At 43.9% G+C, this 12,680-nt stretch overlaps 2 protein-coding genes across 2 annotated transcripts in view; one reads left to right on the plus strand and one right to left on the minus strand.

Moving 5' to 3' along the window:
• Positions 1-2,509, minus strand: part of LOC106012490 — a gene marked incomplete in the record, with an annotated part of 5,728 nt that extends 3,219 nt beyond the window's left edge. Inside the window, 3 exon segments of the mRNA XM_013085580.1 lie at positions 558-696; positions 1,306-1,464; positions 2,206-2,509. Coding sequence (XP_012941034.1) covers positions 558-696; positions 1,306-1,375 — 209 coding nt within the window.
• Positions 2,510-9,935: 7,426 nt separating this feature from the next.
• LOC101861673 overlaps positions 9,936-12,680 on the plus strand; it is a gene marked incomplete in the record, with an annotated part of 19,930 nt that continues 17,185 nt past the window's right edge. The window contains 2 exon segments of the mRNA XM_005103745.3: positions 9,936-10,130; positions 12,440-12,512. Coding sequence (XP_005103802.2) covers positions 10,054-10,130; positions 12,440-12,512 — 150 coding nt within the window.

Below are 12,680 nucleotides of genomic sequence, written 5' to 3' on the forward strand. Positions count from 1 at the left end.
GGCAAGAGAAGGAGACGCGGGGGGAGAGAATGGTAGAGTGAGAAGGTGAGAGAGAGGTAATTAAGAATTAGATTCTAAGTACATCTATTTTAGTAAGAGTTTTTCGACATTTGAATCCCGAATAGGTCATAATTTGTGTTAAAGATTAGAGGTGTCATACAAATAAAAGAAAGAGGGGAGATAAGACAATACATGTTGGATTGGAAAGAAGGAGCAAACCACAAAAGAACACCCGCCATCTATCAGTGACCCTTACTTTACTTAAACACCCCCCCCCCTCCCCCCAAAAAAACCCCAACCAAAAAACAAAAACAAAACAAACAGACAAACAGCAAACAACAAAACAAAAAAACAACAACCCCAAAACAAACAAGTAAGCAAGCAAGCAAACAAACAAACAAACGAAACAAACAAAAATAGGCAAGCAAAAAGCAGACAAAAAAACTAATAAGCAAACAACAAACCTACAAACAACGCCACCAACCAACCAACCAACCAACCAACCAACCAATGAAACCAACCAAACAAACAAACGAATCAACCATCGGGGCACAGACCGGAAGATGGGCTGGAAAGCGGAGACCAGCGAGTCCTGCAGCAAACTGACCACACAGTTGGGTAACCAGGTCTGTTGCTGACCACTGGGCTCTGGACTGTCTAGGTACTCATCCCAACCGTCGGAGCTGAGGCTGGGTGCTATTCAGTGAGGGGGTGGGTGGAAGGGGGGGGGTAAGGATTAGATTATTAAGGGTGCGAGTGTTGGGGGTGAGGGGTGAGGGTTGGATTTAGGTTACGAGTGTACGGGGAGAAGGGTGGATGAAGGAGGTGGTGGAGGGCGGGGATGGAGGGGTGAAAGGGTGGTGGAGGGAAGGCATGTGGGGCTAGAAGTAGGGGGTTGAAAGCGGGGGTGGAGGGGATGAAGTGGAGGATTTGAGGACGGGGGTGGAGGGTGTAAGAGGAAAAAGGGAAGGTGTGTTTCTCTTAAATAAGAGTTTTATGGCACTATCAACACTACCAGTTAATATATAAGAGCCGAAGATTAGAGGTGTTACCACATAGTGACGTACAAAGAAAATGAGGAGAAATAAGAACGGCAGCGGCAACAATAATAACACCACTATCAATACTACCACTACTGTTAGCAATACTGACAACAACAACAACAGCAACAACAACAACAACAACAACAACAACAACAACAACAACAACAACAACAACAGCAATAACAACAAAAACAACCACGACAACAGCCAGATTTCTCCCCAGACAAAGCGACTTCTGCAGGTAGAAAAGACCTACACTTACACAGACACGGGAACTGGATGACGATTTTCTTCCCAAACAATCGGAACTGCACGGCTTTGATCGTCTGCATCTTATCTTGTCAGATCTCGTGGACAGGCGGAAAGCTCACAGATGGACAGACGTGTCAGACAGACAGACTTCTGGGATAGACCTGTATGTCTGATAGGTGATAGACCAATCTATCAGACAAACCGTCGGGATAGATCTCTATATCTGATGGGTTTCTTTATCTGATAGACAAATCTATAAGATAGACAAAGTATTGGGATCTCCTGATCCGATAAACATCACAGGCTGATAAAGTGACGAAGTATCAACTAGAACTTTGCAAACGATAGATCAATGCATGAGATAAACTGTTGGGCAAGGTCTCTATCTAATAGTAATAGAAATGATAGGTGTAGACCAATCTATCAAACTGGCAGACGGTTGGGCTAAATCTCTATATCTGATAGACCCTGAGGGGGCTGAAGTGATACGGTATACCTGACAGACCTGACAGACGTTGGACCAATCTATGACGCAGACAAAGAAAGTCCCAGAACGATCTAGCAACACCTAGATGTCAGGTTTTTCAACACAGAAATGATAAAATATTAGACTAGCTCCTCTATTGAAGGGGTAAGAACTAAGAAATAAGTTGGTCACTGGTGTTACAGGAATGGGGAAATATTAAAGGCTAGGCTAGTTCATCCATTGATGGGTTAAGAAATAATATGTAAGTAGGCCACTGCTGAATCGTCTCTTAGACTTAGATTTTGAGACACAAGATAGATGAGCGAAGTAAAAGAGCATCAGCGCTTTGAGCTGTACAATTAGAAATAAATTAACAGCCTAATTAAGTGAATCAATTGACTGATGATAATTGCAAGATCATGAAATGGTTGAATAAAAGCCTACGTCTTAGATTAGCAGTCTTAGAATAAAAATCCAGAGATAAGATCAAATGTTGGCTGACAGACGGTTTGAGGTCAACAAGTCTTCGTCGACAGTGTGTGGATATAGCTCGACGACCAAAGCCCAGAAGCAATGTACTGGTTGATGTTCTATGCCAGACAACTAGAAGTGAGCCGAAGAATGAGGAGGTGTCTTCGTTGATGTAAGATGGGAGTCTCTGGGAATCTCTTTCGACACAAACACAAACTGGCCAATGAGGCTCTGGAGATCTATTGTTTGCACCTTCAAATCAAACCTTGCTTGACGAGGATGAGAAATCGCATCCGTTTAGAGAAAGTGCTATTGAATGCAGGAGCGTGCGGTGTGCGGTGTATGATGTGACGTACGTAGCCGAGTGGGACGTGTTTCTCTCTCACCTTCGGTTCTATTTTTGTGTTCTCGGAAAGTGTTGCTCTTTGGGACGTAAAGGGGGGGGGGGTGTCCGCTATATATACTGGTCTCATGAGCCAGCTGGAGTGTGTGTCTGTAATGGGGGTGGGGGTCAAACCTATCTACCTAACACCCAGCTTATCCTCTGGTATGTGACGTCATTCAGCTCCCTACAACAATCCCACGTCGCCCTGCTGAGCATGTCTCGTTTAGGGCATACACTTGTTGTATTCCTACATCACGCACTGTCATGGCCGCCGATCTGCTCTAACTATAAAAACCTTGCTGCAAAACGTGCCCACCATGGGCTTCTTTGTTACTCTCAAACGAAGAGCAAAACACCAATCTTGCTATAGCCGAGTATGGGCAGCACCCGCCCCCCTTGACATTGACGATTTAGTTGTTTGAGGCTCTAAGTAGAGCCTGTTCAACTGTCTGGTAATGAACGACAATAATGCATTGCGTGCAGGCTAGACAAATCCGTTTTGGCAGGTGGCGTTGTAAATAGTTGGGAGATCTTTCCAGTATTCGTCCTGACGTCTCTTAAATGTGTCCACGTTTGGAGCTGGCACCACCGATTCGGGAAGATTGTTCCAAATAGTATTAACCCTATTCTCAAGAAAGTTTGCCCCCACACACAATCTGTTTCTTTGCTTCTGGAGTTTCTCTTAGTTGCCACGGAGTTGTGTGGTTGTTGCCTTTGTAAACGCTGGTCTTTCAGTAATGTAGTAGCCTTTGATATACTTGTACGTTTGTATCATATCACCACGTAACCTACGATGTTCCAGGGATGGAAGCTTTAGTTTTTTCAGTCTTTCAGAATAAGGCTTTTCTTTGAGGTGACTCAGCATTTTGGTAGCCCGCCTTTGAACTTGTTCGATTTCACTACATAGTCCTTTTTAAAGGGTTGCCAAACACAGGGTGCATACTCCAATAAAGGCCTCACCAAACTCTTGTACAGCAAAACAAACATATCCTCTGAAAGGTAGTCAAATGATCGCCTAATAAATCCAACAATACGGTTCGCTTTTGATGTCATCTGGGCCACGTGCTCCTTGAAGGTTAGTTTATTATCGACAACAACTCCTAAGTCTTTTTCTCTCTTTGTTACATTCAGTTTGTGTCTTGAGGTGCTACCATCCACTGCTTGGTCCATAAAGCATTGGCTGTAAGTGAATCAATGAGGTAGTCTTAGAATAAAAAGATCGCCTGTCCACGAGATCTGATAAGAAAAGATGCAGACGACCAAAGCCGTGCGGTTCCGATTGTTCGGGAAGAAAATCGTCATCCAGTTCCCGCGTCTGTGTAAAGGTGGGTCTTTTCTACCTGCAGAAGTCGCTTTGTCTGGGGAGAAATCTAGCTGTTGTCGTGGTTGTTATTGTTGTTATACCACCCCCTCCCTCTCGGGAGTCCCACACTGACACAACAACCCCAGAACATAGATCGGCCCTTCATTTTGCTCAAATAGAGTCAAATATTGCCCTCCATAGTGAACCAGAAATGTGTCACAGTGCCTGATCTAGGATATTGTAATAATACAAGTCCATGGGTGAGAGTCGCTCGTGTCTTGCGCCGTTCGGTCAAATAAAAACTTTTAATGGTGAAAAAACCCTAATAATAATAATAATAATAATAATAATAATAATAATAATAATAATAATAATGATAATAATAATATAACATTTATATAGCGCATTTCCAAAAAAAGTAGCTCAATGCGCTTTACATTGGAATACCCATTTTTCAAAAACCTTTCTTACTACTTCCTTTCTTCTCAAGCAATATACATTAATGCACACACACACACACACACACACACACACATATATTTACACACACACACACACACACACACACACACACACACACACACACACACACACACATACACACACACACACACACACACAGAGACTATTTTCATCCAGACAAGCCTGTAGCGTTGCAGGAACAAAGGACACAATGACATACTCAGACAGACACAAAGCCGAGCGTCACTTACCGTGATCAAAACATGTGATAGAGAATCTGTTGTGTGACCCCATGTTGTCCTCCCCGATGTGACCGTCTGTGACCCCCACCCTCTTCCCCCTTCCGGTGACGATAGGTGCACCCCCCCCCCCCCCCCCAAACCCACCCTCAACCAAGTCAGTACATCAGCTAAAAGACTCCCTCATGATGCCCAATAGCGTTGAGCGAAAAGTTTGCACACCACAAAGATTTCGTCTGTCTGGCGTGCAGTTTTTCAAAGGCTAGATATCTATATTTTTCATTGTTATGGCGAAATGATGTGCAATGGCGAGCTACTAATTATGAAAAGAAAAAAACTCTCATGGCCTCCAGAAGACGCGTTGAAAAGACAGTCTCAAAGCTTCCCTAAAGACCTTCAGCATCGACAACACAACATGACATGAACAGACTCCACAATACAGAGTCGGATGGCGAGCAGTAAAGTTGTTCTAAAGGATGCAGAGTGCAGAGATTGGTGAACAACACCAAATTGTCGCAGCTGAGCAGCACAGGTTGTCCAGAAAGAACAGATCGTTTCCGAGGACCAACTGCTGCCACCACCTCGTGCCCACATTGTGACAAAACTTTTCGAACATAGATCGGCCCGACCAGTCATCTACGCACTCACCCCCGACCCGAGGATGTCTAGATAGCCCTCGTCGCTTTGACCGGCAATCAATAACAACAAATTGTTTGCAACAACTCAACATGATTATGAGCACACGTAGGAAAAAAACTTGAACGACATATTATTTGTACCAAATTTCACATACCAATCAGTGCCAGACATGGTTTATGACAAAACCCCCCGCGAGGAAGCCGATCACTTGTGAAATGAGACGCCTAAGGAGAGTAGTGAATGAATAAGACCAGGAGAAACACGATTAGGACCGGAGTCACCAGAGACATGGTAGGAACCACACCAGTCCTACGTCACATCGGTCAGCAGAGGATAAAGTCGTTTAACCACCTCACGAGGATGTCTCCCGAACTACCGGCGATTCGATCTTACAACCCCAGATGTTTGGGCTGGAGAGCATGAAGAAAGAGGAAAACCAAGGTGACGCCGGGGCGACTCTGTGGCACACCCCCCAGAACACACAGCATCTCTCCTTTAGTCCACTCGTCTGGCTGGGGACAGATATCCAGTGTATCTCCCCACGACGCCGACTGGTATCAATGGAAAGGAACATATAATTACTAAACAAGTATGATATATGCAAATATTGGACTTTATATGGAAGAGAAAGACTTTCATTCAGTTTGAACTCCTCACCTGCTATTCCCCCCCCCCCCCAAACTTCCTATCTTCCTGCATCACAAGGTACATATACTGCCAGGCAACTGTTACCGTGGTAACCCAGTGTGTGCATTGTGCATGTACGTTGCAGCGGAGACAAAAATGTAGTCATCTCCGGCTGCAGTGAGAGTGGAAGAAGCGGGGAGAGAAAGGAGGGTAAACGAGCAAACGGTAGAATTATACCACCCCCCCCCCTCGTGAGTCCCACAGTGACACAACACCCCGCCCCCAACCCCCTAGTCCCATTTTTACTTATACCTCCACATCATCGAAACTTTCTTCTCACTTATCCGTCTCTCTAGAAGGGGAGACAACACTTTTTGAATCTTTCAAAAACAGAGTTATGTTTCTTTTAAACATCTTCATTAAATCCAACGATCTCCCACGAAATCACATTTCTACTGCTTCTATTTTGTTTTGACTACCTTTGGTAATTTTTCCGCTTTTACAGCAGTATAGATGTGACCACACAATATAGCCTGTCAGATTTCTTATTTTGGTTGTCACTGAGATGTTACTACTTTTAAAGGATTGGACTCTTATTTTTGAAACTATATATCTCGGTCAAACAGTGGAAGTACAGAGCTTCGATCCACCTCACTGACATGCAAGCACTGCGACAGAATCTGCGCTTCAAACATAGAAAGAATCAGCCATGAAAGAAGCTGCATGAAGACAACCTTGAGACTATTTTAAGCTAAATTGACAGTCTGCATAGACGAAAAGAGCTTTTTCTTAGTCAATGCACTTCTTCGTTTATTTTTGTGGTTCATTTGGCATCGGTTGTAATTGTTATTTTAACCATTGAACTTGTTCGGGCTTTTAACCTTTGCTATGGAAAAAAGGTCTACAGATATAATTGGATTGTTTATGTTTATATTAAAACACAATCCATTGTGTTTACTTTCCTACACAGCTGTAAAAAGTAAAGTTGTTCCCGTAACCGATCGGGACATTGGAGATTGCCTTGTTAGTGAGACAACTTCCTGGGCCTTCAGCATATTGTGGTAGGGTGGCCAGTTTATTTCGACGCGGCCTTTACTTCCCCAACTCGAAGTAAGGTACTCATTACTGCTGGGTGGGCAGGAGGGGGCGAAAAAAATCCGTGTCCGAATTGGGGCTCGAACCCGTACTTTCCGTTTCGAAGGCGAGCGCACTGACTGCTCCGCAACCGCACCCTCACAGCTATATTAGAAGAAATTAAATAAATCCCTTTTCTATTTTGAATCTGCAATTAAAACTGTGGAATTGGCATATACATCTATATCTTATTAAAATGTTATTACGTTCCGGTTCCACTTGGAGACCTTGTTTTTTTTCTACAATAAAATTAAAATGAATGTTAAAAAGGTACGTATTATACCAAGGTCAAGGACTACTATACTATAGTAGTATAGTAGTCCTTGACCAAGGTATATCAATGGCTCATTGATTTGTTTAAAATAAAATATTATTGAAATATTATTATTTTCTTGATGACAGTGATGGTAATGATGATCCCCCCCCCCCCCCCCCATTTCCCTTTGAAGCCACCCACAACCTCTTCCCCCCTTTGCACCATCCTCCGCACCACCCTGCATTGTTGCCGCTACCTAGTGAACGTGACGTCACATGTTCTTGTAGGAAAGCTAACATGGCGGTGGTGTAGATCGCCGGTGGCGAGTTGTTGTCCGGGAAAGATCTGTGAGCTCGAACGTTTGCACGTGCCTTTGTCAGTCTCATGACGTCACTAGCTGACCGCAACACGCAGCGTGAGACGAGAGGGCAAAGGTCAGCGCGTGAGCAAAGGTCAAGGTTGTCCACATATACAGCTAGATTCTAGATCTGGATGTCAAATTATGTCAGCATTGCAGACGCAGTCAGATTCCGCTGGGAAAATCTGTTTTTTTCAAGTGTTAGGGGAATAATAAATAGTAAGGATGTTTACATACCAACATTTTGTGTGTGTGTGTGTTCGTGTGTGTGTGTGTGTGTGTGTGTGTGTGTGTGTGTGTGTGTGTATGTTGAGTATGTATGTATGTATGTATGTATGTATGTATGTATGTATGTATGTATGTATGTATGTGTATGTATGTATGTATGTATGTATGTATGTATGTATGTATGTATGTATGTATGTGTGTGTGTGGGTGTGTATGTATGTATGTGTGTGTTTGAGTGTGTATGTGTGTGTGTGTATGTATGTGTGTGTGTGTGTGTGTATGTGTGTGTGTGTGTGTGTGTGTGTGTGTGTGTGTGTGTGTGTGTGTGTGTTTGTTTTGTATGTGTCAGTGTTTCTGAGTATGTAGATCTAGATCTATGTGCAATCTTGAGTTTCATTCAACATACAATGATACATGTTGGCGTTGGTAAGAACAGCAGTTTCGCGCCAGGAGGTTATATATATATACATGTATTAAGGACTTTTTTTTCGATAAACCTCAACATATTTTACCCTCTGCGCGCCAGTCATTCTCAAGTCACGGGTCTTCACTTCTGATCGACTAAAGTTTGTCTGTAGTTCTTTCCCTTCCTTTATAGATCTAGAACTAAAATGGATAAATAATAATATGTTAGTTTTATCAAGAATGTGTAGAGGTCTCATCCAACATATATTTAACAACTTAACGAATATTAACAAGCCTTACATTACGTTTACCCTAAAACTAAAGTTACTCCAGTTTATTCAGTAAATGGATGAAGAACAGAATTCTTAAAGTGTTTTTCAAAACTGGAAAAAAGAATATGTCGCGTTTTTTCGAGGTACTGTTCATAGAATTAAGTGAAATATAAAAGCAGAATAGCGGTCTGACAATGACAATTTAAGCCCTCTTAACTCGTGTGTGAAAATCAATATTATCCACCCTGTACCCCCCCTCCTCCCCAAAAAAGTTTAAAAACAAAATCCCTGTCTACAGTATGTTCATCAATCAATACACCATTATATTACTTTGTATCTCTGTAGAATAACCTTTTTCACCAAACACAAAACTAACCTTTCCTTGACTCATGAATATTCCACCCAGTCACCCCTCCCCCACCCCTCCCTCTAACCCGGTCTCCTGTTTGAGTCTGGAAATCCCAACCTGTGACATCATCAGCAGCAACAACCCGGAGTCAGCAACATCTTCACCACCGCCGGCGACAGCCACAGCAACGACTTTCAGTTCAGCCTGCACCGCCAGTGACCACATCATCTACACAGAGGGTTGTGTACAGAGTTAGGGAAATCCCCACATACAGACCACGCCCATCTGCGTCCTCTGACATCACGAACAGTATCCCACCCCCTCCCTGCCCACTCCAAAGACACCCCTAATCTCTATGAGCAGCTAATTCTGTGTCAAAAAGACACAAAGAGCTGTACTCTAGAGGAACCCTCTCCCCCCACCCACCTTCTGTTCTTCCCAATCCCTCCCACGTAACTTCCGTCACTCCACCCCTCCCTTTCCAATTGCTTCTCCTAGTTTCCCACCTCCCTCTTCGTATACCTCCCATTACCCCGTATCACTCCTCTATCCTCCTCTCGTCAGTCCTCTCAGCACTCCGCCTCTCAATCTTCCCCCTATCACCCTCTTGGCAACGCCCCCCCCCAGTCAGCCCCTCCCCCCTAAAAAATCAGCCTTCTTTACCATTACCCCCTCCCCTAGTCACCCTCCCGCCACCCTCCCATCCCCCGTCCCCCCACCTAACCGTCACTCTCAGCTTCCCCTGTGTGAGTAGGCCTACACCTACATGTTAAGGGCGTGAACTCTCCCCTAGACCATCCATGAACTGTCCTCCGCCACCTGACCCCTACAACCGTTATCTTGGGCAAACTGTGAAGAGGTTTGAGAACCCGTAGCACTTCAAACCCGCCTCTAGATCTACTCTCTCTGCAACTCTAGTTTCTACTCCCCTTCTCTCTCTCCCTGTCTCTCTCTCTCTCTCTCTGTCTCCCCCCTCTCTCTCTTTCTCTCTCTCTCTCTTTCTCTCTCCCTCCCTCTCTCTCTCTCTCTCTCTCTCTCTCTCTCTCTCTCTCTCTCTGTCTGTCTTTCTCCCCCTTTCTCTCCCCCCACCCCGTGTCTCTAGGACCCTCTCCCCTTGTTCCCTCGTTTACACTCTGTGGATCTACTCCAATCTCGGGTCCCACAATGAACAAGGGTTTTGGTTTCAAGAGAAATCGATCCCATGACGCTTGGAACCAACTCCAGCCTTCTCCCACCATGAGGTAAGATCTGTTCCCCCCACCCCCATCTCTCTCTCTCTCTCTCTCTCTCTCTCTCTCTCTCTCTCTCTCTCTGTATTTCTGCCTCAGTCTCTGTCTCTTTGTCACTCGGTCTCTCTATCTCCCCCTGTCTCTCTCTCTCTCTCTGTCTCTCGCTTTCCCTCTCTCCCTCTCTGCCCCTGTCTGTTGCTATCGACTGTCAGTCTGACATTTTCTTAGTACGGAATAGCAGTTATTGTGTCAAAATGCTTCGCTTTAACTCTCACGCCCTGACTGAGTCCAGCCAATAATAGACATCCAGAACACGCCATCCAGTCCAGCCAAAGGACAGCCAGAACTAGAACCCGCCGAGTCCAGCTTTTTACAGATGTATACAGAAGAGTCCAAATTTTCCAAACTCAACAGAGGTTGTCAAAATTTTTTAAAGGGTGAATAAAGAAATAACTAAGTCAAATAATGTTTGGGTTACAGACAAATTATGTCGAGCTTGACAAGAGTTGAACCAGTGTCTGTGGTGAAGTGGATAGGCTCTTGGCCTTTGCATGCAGAGAACGTCGATTCCCGATTATGGAAGATATTGTGTTCTTTTGAGATAATGTTGTATACCACCGAGCCCGACCGGACCGTGACAGGAAGGGTTGAAACAGCCCGCCTCCTATATGATCTATATTATGCCGACCGGGGTGTAAAAAGTTTACAATTATTGCAATTCAAAAAATTCTGCGTTTTCTTTGTTCTCTGTCTACCTTGCATCACTCGAACCGGTGGTCACTTCAAACAATTGTCATTTATTTCGTTCTCTGTCTCTTTGGTTTGCAGCTGGTGAGTACTCTGGTGTAGCTTCCTCCTTTTTTCCTATCAAACATATATCGTCCTTACTTCTCCTCATTATTTTCTTTGTATGTTACTATCTAAGAAACAACTGTAACCTACGTCATTTATATGGCATATTTGTGTTGCAAGTGCTGTAAAACTCTTGGCCTCTACTGCATTACGACAATCTTGTCCAGGGATATGACTGCCATGTCCCACAGTCGAATTTTTCGTTTCAAAACAGATACCGCTCCAGGACAGGGCTGTTCCGGCCCTTAAGGCTGCTTCTTTGATGTTGCCCAAGACGAATTAAAAAATTAATTCAAAAAATTTCTTAACCCTATCCGTATGCCTCGGGGTAATTTTGTATCCCCCGGGGTTGTACTCTTCACGTTTTAGAATACATGTACTTCTAGTACGAAAATCTCTTTCAAACTTACAGTATTTCTCCAAAAACCATTTTGGCAGACTACTATGCAAAGCGTACGGATCGGATTAACGAGTAAATTTCCTCTTTGGAAAGTGGTGGCACCGGGTTCCCCACGTCGTACATAAGATAAGATAAGATAAGATACATCTTTATTGTCCAGATCCTGGCACATTGGTACATATACGATAATAAAACACGACGTAAGGATAGAGCTAAATATTGGCCAAATCAAAAAACAAACAAACCAATTTTCTTGATTAGCAACTCAAGCTCAGCAATAACGCGTGGGAAACGCAGTTTAATGCCCGGTTACCATGTTGAATTATTTTTTGAGTGTTTTTTCCGTCACTATTTGACTTTGGCGCGCACTCGGCCTTGTTTGCCTCTACAAGATGGATGGCATCGAGTTTTTTTCGGCCACTACAGAATGAGCAACGGAAGTTTTGACAACCGTCTAGATCTACATTTGAGAAGATACGATTGTTTCACATACTTCTGTCCATGCCTTGGCTTTCACGTGTCGATTACAATAGTCTACATCTGTCTTGTTGGACAAACATGGTTTACTTTCCACTGCGCAATTAAAGTTTTCTGTCCAATTTGGATAAACATCCATTCTGATGAGAATTCTAACACGTGACAATAGACTGTGTACTTTAAAAACAACCGAGCAACTGCAGGTGAGAGAAAAAAGTTTAGAATCGAGATACAGAAAATAAGGTTAACACAACAGTGCAGGCGCCACTATCTTGACAGCAAGCGCCACCTAGTCTGAGACAGTTTTGTCCTTCTGCGCTAGGCGGCTATATTTCTCTGTAATCACCGACAATACTATCCCTGGATTGGGATAGTCCTCCTGTCCCACCGATGTTGCAGCAATTCACAACTGCTCGGGACTCAATGCGACAAAAATGTCGTGTTCCAATAGGTGCGGTACATTAGACTTTAGTTCAAAAGGTTTCAAACTCCAGACGGGTCTGTCCCGGGACAAACTGTCGAAGTGCGGTAGAGGCTTTACTAAATCTAAACTATCACTGCTCCGTTAGTAATATCACCTTGACCACCTCAGGAGGAAGTCCCTACCACGTGACGTAGAGTACGGCACTTTCCGGCCCACCTACAAGTCTGAGTTCCCCCTCAACGTACGTCAATCGCACACATACGCACACACACACACACACACACACATACACACACACAAACACACACATAATACACACACACAAACACATACATACTCATACACACAATATGTACATATATACACGCACACAAACAAATACATACTGACACACATACACACACACACA

This window comes from Aplysia californica, unplaced genomic scaffold (assembly GCF_000002075.1).
Source record: "Aplysia californica isolate F4 #8 unplaced genomic scaffold, AplCal3.0 scaffold00388, whole genome shotgun sequence".
Classification (NCBI taxonomy): Eukaryota; Metazoa; Mollusca; class Gastropoda; order Aplysiida; family Aplysiidae; genus Aplysia; species Aplysia californica.